General features: G+C 36.2%; 1 protein-coding gene across 1 annotated transcript in view; it reads left to right on the forward strand.

Annotated features, from left to right (window-relative positions):
* Positions 1 to 12,818, forward strand: part of cux2b (cut-like homeobox 2b) — a 169,690-nt gene that overhangs the window by 137,600 nt on the left and 19,272 nt on the right. Inside the window, exons 5-9 of the mRNA XM_016235101.1 lie at positions 7,073 to 7,204; positions 8,363 to 8,501; positions 10,163 to 10,211; positions 12,348 to 12,406; positions 12,476 to 12,524. Of these exons, the coding sequence (XP_016090587.1) occupies positions 7,073 to 7,204; positions 8,363 to 8,501; positions 10,163 to 10,211; positions 12,348 to 12,406; positions 12,476 to 12,524 (428 nt within the window). The remainder of the gene's footprint in view (positions 1 to 7,072; positions 7,205 to 8,362; positions 8,502 to 10,162; positions 10,212 to 12,347; positions 12,407 to 12,475; positions 12,525 to 12,818) is intronic.

Below are 12,818 nucleotides of genomic sequence, written 5' to 3' on the forward strand. Positions count from 1 at the left end.
TGGATGGATGGATGGATGGATGGATGGATGGATGGATGGATGGATGGATGGATGGATGGATGGATGGATGGATGGATGGATGGATGGATGGATGGATGGATGGATGGATGGATGGGTAGGTAGGTAGGTGGATAGATGGATGGATGGATAGGTAGGTAGATGGATAGATGGATGGATGGATAGGTAGGTAGATGGATGGATGGATGGATGGGTAGGTGGATGGATGGATGGATGGATGGATGGATAGGTAGGTAGGTGGATGGATGGATGGATAGGTAGGTAGGTGGATAGATGGATGGATGGATGAATGGATAGGTAGGTAGGTAGGTAGGTGGATAGATGGATGGATGGATGGATGGATAGGTAGGTAGGTAGGTAGGTGGATAGATGGATGGATGGGTGGATGGATAGGTAGGTAGGTAGGTGGATAGATGGATGGATGGATGGATGGATGGATAGGTAGGTAGGTAGGTGGATAGATGGATGGATGGATGGATGGATGGATAGGTAGGTAGGTAGGTGGATAGATGGATGGATGGATGGATGGATGGATAGGTAGGTAGGTAGGTGGATAGATGGATGGATGGATGGATGGATGGACAGGTAGGTAGGTAGGTGGATAGATGGATGGATGGATGGATGGATGGATGGATGGATGGATGGATGGATGGATAGGTAGGTAGGTAGGTGGATAGATGGATGGATGGATGGATAGATAGATAGATTTTTGAGACATTGTTGAGATCTTTTCTGTAACACTAGTAGAGACACGTTAGATTTGTGCTGTGTTTTTCTCAGGAGAACCATCTGAGATGTCCCTGTTTAATTGTATTGTGTAGGAGACACATCTGAGATAATAAAGATATCTTATTTCAGCTTTTTCCTATAGGATGAAACCAAGTCTACAGAAGCATGGTAATACCACGTTACTTTCTGGTAGTTTGTTGTTAGTGTTGTAAGAATGTAAGTATTGAATCTGTCACAGGATGTGAAGAAGAAAGCTCTAGTTACTCATAAATTTGCATTAATCTAATGTAATCCGCATCTAACTTCACTTTAATGTTCGTATTAATCTGACTGGAATGTAAATCATGCGGAATTTATGAGTTTTAAATCTTTATTAAGCAACACAGCTGTTTCTAGTGCAATATTCTTGTTCTCTGAAGTATATACTCGGAATAATTTGGCACTTTTTTGTTTACTGTAAATAAAAAGTTGCCTTATTATCATTGATTCGTGGGAAACACTAGAGTTCATACACTCAGATAGCTCAGCTGACAAGAGACACTTTTGAACTTTGAGCATCCACTCGATAGCCAAAAAAAGATGTGGTGCTTTCTGAGTGCGTATTTGAGAGGTGCGAGGAAAAAAAAAACCCTTGAAGCGCAGCCTTGTAAATTAATTTGTTCGTGTTGTACGATGGGCGCACAGCTGGTCTCATTAGCATGCACACAACAAATAATTATAGCGAAGCTTTTTTTTGCAGTCGGCGCTAGGCTAATGGGCTTGCTGGGTTAATTATGTCAGAGCGTAATTACAGAGGGCCCAGAGAGACGCGCGCTGCTCCCCGCTGCGCCCGCGCTGGCTAATGACGGTGTAGCGCTGACAGGGCCAAGACAGACCGCCCTGACACACCTGCTCACGTTGGCACACCGCGCCACCCCGCTTGCCCGCCGCCACCACCGCACACTTTAACTTGCTTTCTGCGTCTCGTCTTTAGGCCGAGGAGAGAAATCGATCATGCTTTTGTTGGATGGTGAGTTGGGGGATGTTGCGTCATGCACCGGGAGTTTAGGCCGTCGTTTTATCAGGTGTGAGCAAAGACAAACCTGCATGAAAAGCATCTTAATTAGAGCAGAAAGCAGAAGACGAATAGCGGGGTTTTGTGGAACACAGTTGAGAAAATTGTTCATAACAGGATCAAATCTCGAACTGTTAAAACAAACACGACCCACAGTCCATCACAGCAATGAGACACAACAAGCTAAGAAGTTGAACTGAGAATCTGAACTAGATCTCAGCAATGCATTTACACTACTTTTCAAAAGTTTGGGGTTGGTAAGATTTTTCAGTGTTTTTGAAAGAAGGCTCTTCTGCTCATCAAGGCTGGATTTGTTTGATCAAAAATACAGTAAAAATTGTAATATAGTATTATCATTTAAAATAACTGCTTTCTATGTGAATATATTGCAAATTGTAATTTATTCCTGTGATCAAAGCTGTATTTTCAGCATCATTACTCCAGTCTTCAGTGTCACATGATCTTCAGAAATCATTCTAATATGCTGATTTGCTGCTCAAGAAACATTTCGGATTATTATCAATGTTGAAAACAGTTGTGCTGCTTCATATTTTTGTGAAAACTGTGATACATTTTTTTCTTTAATGAATGGAAAGTTCAAAAGAACAGAATTTATTTGAAATAGAAATCTTTTGTAACATATTAAATGTCATTACTTATCAGTTTTGATCAATTTAATGCATCCTTGCTGAATAAAAGTATTACTTTATTCTCTCATTAATGTTCTGAACGCATGTTGAAATTGATTTTTTTTTTTTTTTTTTTGGTTTTGTTTTTTAAAAACTATAAGGGGGGGTTTGCTGGTATTAGTTAACATGACCTGAAGGCAAACATCCAATCAAGCATAATGAAGTTATGGAGAAATGGAAAAATGAGCAGTGTATTTACATGGACGATAAAAGGACAGATTCATTACAGCTAATCGGCGGTCTGTGATGTCCAAACCCAGCGCTGAGTGAACCACGAGACCTGAACGAGACTCGTCCTCCAGTACCTGCCATTAACACTTAATTTAATCAGGGAATGATTGCATCTGATTTGATAGAATGTGTTTGACACTCTCTAATAGCCTCCGTAATAAACACGAATAAACTTTACAGCACAAAGCAAATTGGGAAGAATGAACATGACAGTTATTTTAAGTAATGCAGCAGCAGCGTTTTTAAGGGAAAACAAATTAACATGAGACAATAATTGATTATCCAAAGTGTTTCCTTTCTTGACACCAGGTAGATGCTTTTATTTATTTAAGGCGAAATTATTACCCTTTAGTAATAGAGTAACCAAAGTTAAAGAGATATAATTATTTAAAAAAATGATATATATATATATAGTAGTGTTGTCAAAATTAGCGCGTTAACGCAGATGATTAATTTTTTCAGTTTAACGCGTTAAAAATATTTAACGCAATTAACACAGGGCTAGGGTTGGCCACTCCACTCACAACTGCTGCGTCTGTCACTTTTTCTTTTGACAAGTGCATTTATTCAGTCGCAGAACGACTGAGAACGGGAGACGTTTCAGGCGCGCGCTCCACTTCACTTCAATGCCAGGCGCGAGTCAAAGCGAGCACGGAAACAGTACTGTGCTCGCAGAGCGTGCTCTTCAATTGCACGCACAAAGGCGCCGGCGCGCTCTGTAGCCTTTATTCTTTCATATCAAAGCGTGAAATAAACTACGTACATGCAATGCATGCAGCAGTGGCAGCTCTTAAAGAAATAACTGCCAAAACAACCTAATAACCAGCTGCTGTGATGTCTGTTAATCAAAGGACAAAGAAAAAAGAGGGAAAAAATTACTTTTATAGCTTTAAGGATTCAGCTATATTTAATTTATAATTTAGTGTTTGATAACTTCAATTTCAATTTGTGTATATTTCTGCTGAAGGGCACAGGTAAATATGACATTTATTATAATGGGTTTATGTGAAGATTGTTTTAAGTTCACTTAAATTAGGTTATTTTTAAAGTCTATTAATGTTAAAATTGGTAGCTCTCAATTATACTGTAATGTTGAATGGATATAATGATTAAATGTTGGGGGTGGGGGGGGGGGATGTTCAAGAAAATACCACAAGACTCATCAGAAAGTGCTTCATATTGCAACAGGACAATGACCCAAAACACCCTGCTAGTTCAGTCAAGGAGTTTATCAGGGCAAAGAAATGGAAGGTCTTAGATTGTCTCCAGATTTAAATCCTATTGAACATGAATTTTGCCAGCTAAAGAGGAGACTAAAGGCAGAAACTCCCCAAAACAATCAACAGTTGAAATGAGCTGTATTAAAGGCTGGGGAAAGCATTTCAATGGATGAAAGCAAGAGTCTGGTGATGTCTGTGGGTGACAGACTCAATGCTGTGATTGCACGCAAGGGATTCGCAACTAAATATTAGCTTTTAAACTTTTACATTTGCTTTAAATTCAATTGTCCCAATGCTTATACTCAGATCAAATTAGAGAATGAAACTCTAAAAGTGCTGTCCTTTTTATTTGGTAAAACATGAATGTGTTGAAACAGCTAATAATAAAATGTGACATATATTAATTTCATAATTTCTCTTTTGTTGATTTTGATTGCTTCCATTGTCCTCATTTGTAGTTCGCTTGGGATAAAAGCGTCTGCTAAATGTCTAAATGTAAATGTAAATATATATATATATATATATAAATTATTTATTATTTTTATTATTTATTTTTGGGAGTGTTGTATGATATATGATATACTATACAATATTTACTCCAAGAATACCATGTTATTGTCATGGTACCATATGGTACACATAGTATAAATGCTATGGTACGTACTTTTCGGTATCATATACATCATATCATATATAAAGTACAGTTTTTTACCAAAAAAAGTACTGTGGTGGTACTATGGTACATTGGTGGTATAAGGTAATTCTATGGTACTTTAAAATATACCTTGGTACTGAAATTCATGGTACTGCCATCATGGTATATTTGCAAAGAATACCATGGTATTTGGAGTTTCATGTGAATAGCATGGGACATGAATTTCAGTTTAATGCTAAAACAACAACAACAAAAATGGTACAGTGATGACATCAGATGGTAATGCTATGGTACTTTAAAATATACCATGGTACTGAAATCTGCTTCCTAGAATATCATGGCATTATTGATGCACATGTCCAAAAAAACCACAGTATAGCTATGGCACCATGTGAGAAATCAAACAAACAAATAAATAAATATGTTGTATATGTGCAAAAACAAATCCTTTTTATACTGTATTATTGGTTTCTTTCTCTGGGAGTTAAGCAGAAGGCACATGCAATGTGTCTCAGCTCCTGCTTCAGTTTAATCCAGATGCATCCAGACATCATTCAGACACACAAACACACTTTAATATCTACAGCGACTTCCATAATGTGATTTCTGCCGTCTCGCAAATGCATCTAGTTTGCAGAGTTTCACTCCGAGCGTCTGATTGAGGAGCATCGCTGGTTGCGTTAGAGAATAAAGCCTGAAGGGTTTGATCATTAGAACTTAAAAGAAAGCGATAAAGGAGTTGATGCGCTGATTTAAGCCGTTGTCTTTGTGTAAAAGGAGTTATACTACTCTTAAAAGCAGTGTCCCAAGTGACTGATGCAATATCCATTGTGCTTTTGTAACAAAGCGCGCACGTGCATGCGCTCTGCAGCTTTAAAGTCTCGCAGACTGTTTTTAACATCCTGATTTATTAAATACACCGCTCTTTTGTTGCTCTCTTGCCCTTGCGGCCTCCCCGTCCGACCTCGAAGTAGAGGGATGGAAAGTCTGACTGGCAATATCTCCAGTCCAAGCAAGCCGGGAACCAGAGTGGATCTGTCTCGGCTTGAGAAGCGAGAGTGGATCAGGACCCCTGTCGTGCCCAGAGAGCGCAGGATGAAAGCCGCCACGGGTCGAAGTGGAAAAAGAAGCGATTTCCCTCGTCTTTTGGAGTTGTGAAAGACTCCGGCGTGTGTAGCTCCCCTCCCCGCGTCAGCCGTGCTCCCATGAGCCTCCTCTCTCACCGCACGCCAGCTCAGGGAGTCACCTCCTTTGCCAGGTACACAACAGGAGCACGGCTCCTCTCTGAGCCGCGCCGTGCTGAACTTTTTCAGGGGAAGAAAGGGAAGACGGAAGATTAAAAACAGCCCTGTGATGTGAAGAGCCGAGTCGCCTCCTGAGGATTCCTGGCATAATAATTTAAATGATCAAATGATCCAGAGGAGACTTGTTAGCGCAGAAACAGCCTCCTAGTTGGCCCCATGGGCCCCTCACTGAGACACATGCATTGCAAAACAGCTCCTCTGTTGTGCTAAAGAATCTCACCTTTATATATATATATATATATATATATATATATAATATTTCTTTTTTGGGTGACTTTTTATCCTTTTCTACTTTGTTAGATTTGTCTAGATAAGTATTTGGAAACAAGTTAAGCAGCTGAGGTTGGTGGTTTTTAGCGATATGGAGGGAATATTTTGATTCATTCTGATGTGGGAAATTATGTTTTGGTAAGACTTTACAATAAGCTTCCAGTTGTTTACATGAACTAACAATGAAAAGTGTTTATTATTCTTAGTTTATGTTATTTTCAACTCTTACTAATACACTATTAAAATGTTAATATTATTTAATGGACCTTAGTTACCATGAACATTTTAAAAAAAAAATTATAAAAAATGCTGTATAAAAAATGAATTTCTCATTAGTTAATGTATTTAATTATTGTTTAGCTGCTGGGTTCTTTTTGTAAAGTGTTACCAATGTTATTAAAGGGGTCATATGATGCTGCTAAAAAGAACATTATTTTGTGTATTTGGTGTAATGAAATGTGTTTGTACGGTTTAAGCTTCAAAAAACACATTATTTTCCACATACTGTACATTATTGTTTCTCCTCTATGCCCCGCCTTTTTGAAACGCGTTGATTTTTACAAAGCTCATCGGTCTGAAAAGCGAGGTGTGCTCTGATTGGCCAGCTATCCAGTGCGTTGTGATTGGCCGAATACCTCAAGCGTGTGACGGAAATGTTACGCCCCTCACCATACTGTGATGCCGTGTCCCGGCAGGAGCGACGAGACAAAAACATTAAAACCCATTATAAACGAGTTCATTATAAAAAAGTTCAACACAGCATCTAACCTAAGGTCTAATGACAGCCTACAACTGACCTTTTTTTGCCCACAAATAATTTCACCGGATTTTCTCAAATGTGACTGTGCACTAAAGTAGCTTTGCATCTGTGTGTGTGTGTGTGTGTGTGTGTGTGTGTGCAGATCCGGCTCCGCTGCTGCAGGCCACACAGGAGCGTCTGGCAGAACTTCAGCGTTCGGCTCCTGACGGTGACCCTCTAGTCACAGAAATCTCTGAGCATTGGAGAAAACACCTGGAGTGCCTTGACAAAGCAGGTCAGAGTCTAAAACACACGTTAAACTATAACATACAGTATGCTCTTTCACACACACACCAAAAAAATGGTTTAGAATGTCGTGTCTTCTTCGCTTAACAAGCAATAATGAACTCTGACGACTTGAATTAAAACAAAAGAACTGATTTACTGTAGTTTCAGGTAGTTTTACAGGGATTAATTCACTTTAGCAGCATACACACATACTCAGTCCACTTCTTCTCAGCGTGCTCTCTATCTGAATAGCATTATGGCCGATGTTTTCTTAAAGGGTAACAGCCCAATAAATTACTATATATACGGTTTCTGTTCTTATTATTGAAAACAATGAATTAAACATTATACTAAGCATTTATGACTCATATTAATCTAATTTAAGTTACAACATAGAAACAATTTTAACTCGCATGGTAAATATTACAAATAAATACAAAGAAACAGCAAGTAACACATTGAATTATACTTTACATTTTTAAATTACAAAGCCTAAAATAGTATTTTCTTGTAAAACATACTCCAATAATCCAATAATTATTTTAAAACTTAGAAAAAATATTTTTATAGTGTTACTGGAGACTTTTGATTGACTTCTGATATAAATCAAATCAATCAGACTAACCATAACCCACAACCCAACCCTAAACAAAAAAACTTGCATTTTTAGGATAAAATACATATTTAATTCAATTATGAATCATTTTTCACTTTAAATCTGCTCTCAAAAATAGTTTTTTTTAATCCACCAAAATAGCAACAAAAAAATTATATATATATATATATATATATATATACTGTATATACATATTAAAATGAGTCTGTCACTGTAATATGCTGATTTGCTGCTCAAGAAACATTTCTTATTATTATCAGTGTTGAAAACAGTTGTGCTGCTTCATATTTTTGTTGAAACCGTGACACATTTTTTTGGGATTGTTTGATGAAAATTCGAAATAACTGTATTTATTTGAAATATAAAGATTTCGTAATATTACAAATGTCTTTACAGTCATGTTTGATCAATTTAATGCATCCTTGCTGAATAAATTAATTTCTTTCAAGAAAAATGTCAAATGTGAACATCTTATCTGAACACTGTTAGGTTGCACTTGTTATTCCAAAGAGAGATTAGACTGGTTACAATGTAATTAATTGTGTTTAGAACACACAGGGGAGGGGCCTGTAACCGTGGAGACGGGGGAGGCGTCGTCACAGCGGCCCCACATGATGACACCAAACAGCACACAGAATGTCCAGGATGGAGACGCCCCACTCCAAAATCACCAGGACCCACAGGAAGGGTACGTGACCCACAGAAGATCTGACACAAAACATACTGCATACTATATGCTCTATGTCTGTATATCTGTCTAGTTCAGTAAATGCTGTTCATTTGGCATATCAGCAATAATTATTTCTATTTAAAAAATTTATATAAAAAAAGTTAATTAAATTATAATTTGTAATCAAATTTTGTGTACAAATGTTAAGAATTGTGACTGATATGCACATAACCGAGTGCATTGTCTTATGGAATATTGCATCTAAAATTATGAAGAAAAAAAAGTTTAAAATAATATACAGGTCTATCTCAATAAATTAGAATGTCGTGGAAAAGTTCATTTATTTCAGTAATTCAACTCAAATTGTTGTACAGTGTTAAACAGAATGTTCACATTATTAACTTACTGAATTCATAAATGACTCACTGAAGGCTTTACTTTTGTGTCCAACTAAAAATAGTGCAGGAAATGTTACTCTTCGTATGTTTAAGATTTGTGAGAATTAAGAGAGTTTAATTACACATATATATATATATATATATACACATATAAATGTTTTTATATACATTTTTAGAAATATATACATTTTAAATTAAAAATGAAATAAAAACATTTGCATATAGGTATGTAATCTAATATTATATAATACATATATAAGTATAATATTTTACATATATGTACATTATATAATATAGAGTCATTTTGTCATTTTTAGTCATTTTGTTGTGTGTTTTTGTTATTTTTACAGTTATTTTTCCTTTTTTATTTCAGTTTTAGTTATTTTAATGCACCAAGTTAAAATAAATGAAAATGATCAATATTGCCTTTGGCAAATTGCAACTAGCTGAGATCTGTTTTGTTTTGTTTTGTTTGTTTGGTTTGGTTTGGTTTGGTTTGGTTTTGTTTTCTTTTGTTTTGTTTTGTTTTGTTTGGTTTTGTTTTGTTTGGTTTGGTTTGGTTTGGTTTGGTTTGGTTTGGTTTGGTTTGGTTTTGTTTTGTTTTGTTTTGTTTTGTTTTGTTTTGTTTGGTTTGGTTTGGTTTGGTTTGGTTTGGTTTGGTTTGGTTTGGTTTGGTTTGGTTTGGTTTGGTTTTGTTCAGTTATTTTTCCTTTTTTATTTCAGTTTTAGTTATTTTAATGCACCAAGTTAAAATAAATTAAAATGATAAATATTGCCTTTGGCAAATTGCAACTAGCTGAGATCTGTTTTGTTTTGTTTTGTTTTGTTTTGTTTTGTTTGGTTTGGTTTGGTTTGGTTTTGTTGTGTTTTGTTGTGTTTTTTTGTGTGTGTTTTGTTTTGTTTTGTTCTGTTCTGTTCTGTTTTGTTTTGTTGTGTTTTTTTTGTGTGTTTTGTTTTGTTTTGTTTTGTTTTGTTTTGTTGTGTTGTGGTTTGGTTTATTTATTTTTTATTCATCAACCCTGCATCAAGATTATGTTAACTAGTTAATAGCTATGCTAGTTAACATAAGCAAACTTAATATAGTTAACTACTTGTCTAAATGCTAGAATTATTGTTATTTATTCCTGTGTATCGTGTCTCTTGGCAAACTCATTTCAGAACAAGTTCCCAACTAAACATGACACTGTGCATTTTATCAGCAGCATGAATCTGTGTGTAATTGCTTGTGAGCGTTAAACATGATGGCGGTTTGATGTTTAACGTGTGGTTTGTGTCTTCCAGAGTGGAGGAGATGGGTGCGCTAATGGCGAACCTGGAGAAGGCCAACCAGGTGAGTGCGGTGCCCTCCTCTCAGCCTCTGATTGAGACGCCGCGTTGTGAAGATAATCACCTTCGTAATCAAGCTTTGAGTTTAATTAGACGCCCCTGCAGCCCCTCTTCCTCCCCCACCACCCTCCTCGTCCTCGCTCTCGCAGGCCCGTGATTAGCCGGCACTCTTTCCCATGGTGCCGTGCGAGCGGCGGAGGACAGGAGAGAGAGATGGATGCTGAGAGACGAGAGCGATGTGGCGAACGAGGAGGGCTGTTAGTTTCCTCATTGCGCTGATTGCTTGCTTTTTTTTCCATGGTGATTTGCTTTTTCTCCCTTCGCCAGCAGCTCTTAGATAAATGATTCGAAAATGAGTCATTAATTAGCAGGCCGAGTGTGACAGAGCAGGTAAACAGTTTGAGAAGAAAGTGCCTGCAAGTAAGCACGCGCCTCAGCAGAACGCTGTTTTACCTGCAGCACCTGTAAATCTCCTCTGATTGGGGTTTCGAGGGCGTTCTTGCTCCGTTCGGCCTGATTTTTCATTTGATTCTGGATCTCTGGGAATGTTTAGCCCTGATTTGTATTGATGCTCAAACTGCAGTATTTTACTGCAAGCCATCCTAAACCTAAAGAGTCTGCAATAAAAGTGGCTGAAAAAAAATATTTACAGCACCTGGGTTGTTATAGTTAACTAAAACTTCATCCCATAAAAAAATAATATATATTTTTTTTGTTATTTGAAATAAATGTTAACTGAAATAAAATACAATAAAATATTTATTATTTATTACTTTTTATTAACTTATTTTGTGTTAACTAGTTTAACTTGATACTTGTACTAAAATAACTAAAACAAAAACTGAAACAAAAATTTATAGAAAAAACCTATATAGACAAAAAAAAAAGACAAAAATAGACCACAGTATTACTAAAACTTTAACTCAAATTTAAATGAAATATAAAATATATAAAAAATAAATAATCTGCAATAAAAGTGGCTTAAAAACACTTATGACACCAGGGTTTTTATAGTTAACTAAAACTACAAACATTAAAAAAATTATTAAAAGTTATTTGGAATAAAATAAATATTAACTGAAATAAAGGCAATTATTTCAAAAACTTATTTTAGCTAGTTTCTAATTTTAATTTAGTTTAATTGAAGTATGAAAAGAACTAAATCAAAAACTGAAAAGAAAAAAAACGAATAAAAATGACGAAATCAAACCACTAAATAACTAACTAACAAAAAAAAACAAACAAAAAACAATACAGTCTGCAATAAAAGTGGCCGAAAAAGACCCTTATGGCACCAGGGTTACTATAGTTTTATTAAATTAATAAACCTACAACCATAAAAAATTAACATTTTCTGTTATTTGAAATAAAACAAATGTCAATAAAATAATATATTTAACAACTTATTTATTTCAGCTAGTTTCTCGTAGTTTAACTTGCTATACTAAAATAACTCAAATATATGTTTTTTTTATATTTCTTAGTAAGATAATATTTAAATGCTTACATTTATGATCAAAGCTCTGTAGTTTCAAAACATATAATGCAATGCAATACACTGATGACTGAGAGATGAACAAATAAACATTCCTCAAAAGCCTAATGATCATATTTAATACTCACATTTGAACATGATTTTTCTAATAAACGATGTATGGCTAATCAAGTCAAGCTAAGTTGTTTCAGTTCAGTATGTGTTCATCTTGAAATATGACTACCAATATCAAAGTTATTCTTATGCTTATAAAAAATCAGTAAAGATTTGACAGCAAAAAGAGACGTGAAGCACGAGCTGAAGGAGGACGTTTGTACAATTATACCAAAAGACCTTTGATAAACTTTGATACCAAAAGACCCAACTTGATAAAAAATCTATTAAACAGATTGTGTCCAACAGGTATATCATCTGTTCCAAATCGGACTATTATTTTAAATGCTTTAAGTGTGGCGCAAGTGTCTAAATATTTTTGGGGTCACTGCACGCACAAGCGGGATGCTCAGCTCCTCTGAAGTTTTCCAAACTTGTGTGTTTGATGGCAGAGAGAGATTTAGACGTTGTCTGGTTAAGTTTGCAACTGTTGTCTTTCTGGACTGTAATAATTTATAGATGACCCATAATTAACATCTTGTGTCTTCACAGACCCTGGAGGCCAAGCTACAGTCTCAGATGGATTATGAAGAGATCAAAACTGAACTCAGGTGAGGTTTTGCAGGAACACATGCTATAAAGATGATGTTGATGTTAACGTATCGTTGTGTCTCCTGCAGCATCCTGAAAGCCATGAAACTGGCATCAGCCAACGGAAGTTCATCCCAGGTGAGTGAAGCAAGTGTTCTTCCTGCAGAGCTGTAGGGTTGTTTAACAGTCCTGCGTTATATTGACATACGGTTACGGACCCTCTCAAATAAAAGACAAATAAAGTTCTCCACAAAAAACAGTTGCCTGCATCTGTCAATGAGGAAACGCCACATCGATCCGTGTGAACGCCTCACTAGCGTCATCCATAATGTAGATCTGCATCGATCATGAGAGTATAACTGCCCCTGTGTGTGTGTGTGTGTGTGTGTGTGTGTGTCTGTGTGTGTCTGTGTGTGTGTGTGTGTGTCTGTG

This window comes from Sinocyclocheilus grahami, unplaced genomic scaffold (assembly GCF_001515645.1).
Source record: "Sinocyclocheilus grahami isolate Dianchi unplaced genomic scaffold, SAMN03320097.WGS_v1.1 scaffold463.1, whole genome shotgun sequence".
Classification (NCBI taxonomy): Eukaryota; Metazoa; Chordata; class Actinopteri; order Cypriniformes; family Cyprinidae; genus Sinocyclocheilus; species Sinocyclocheilus grahami.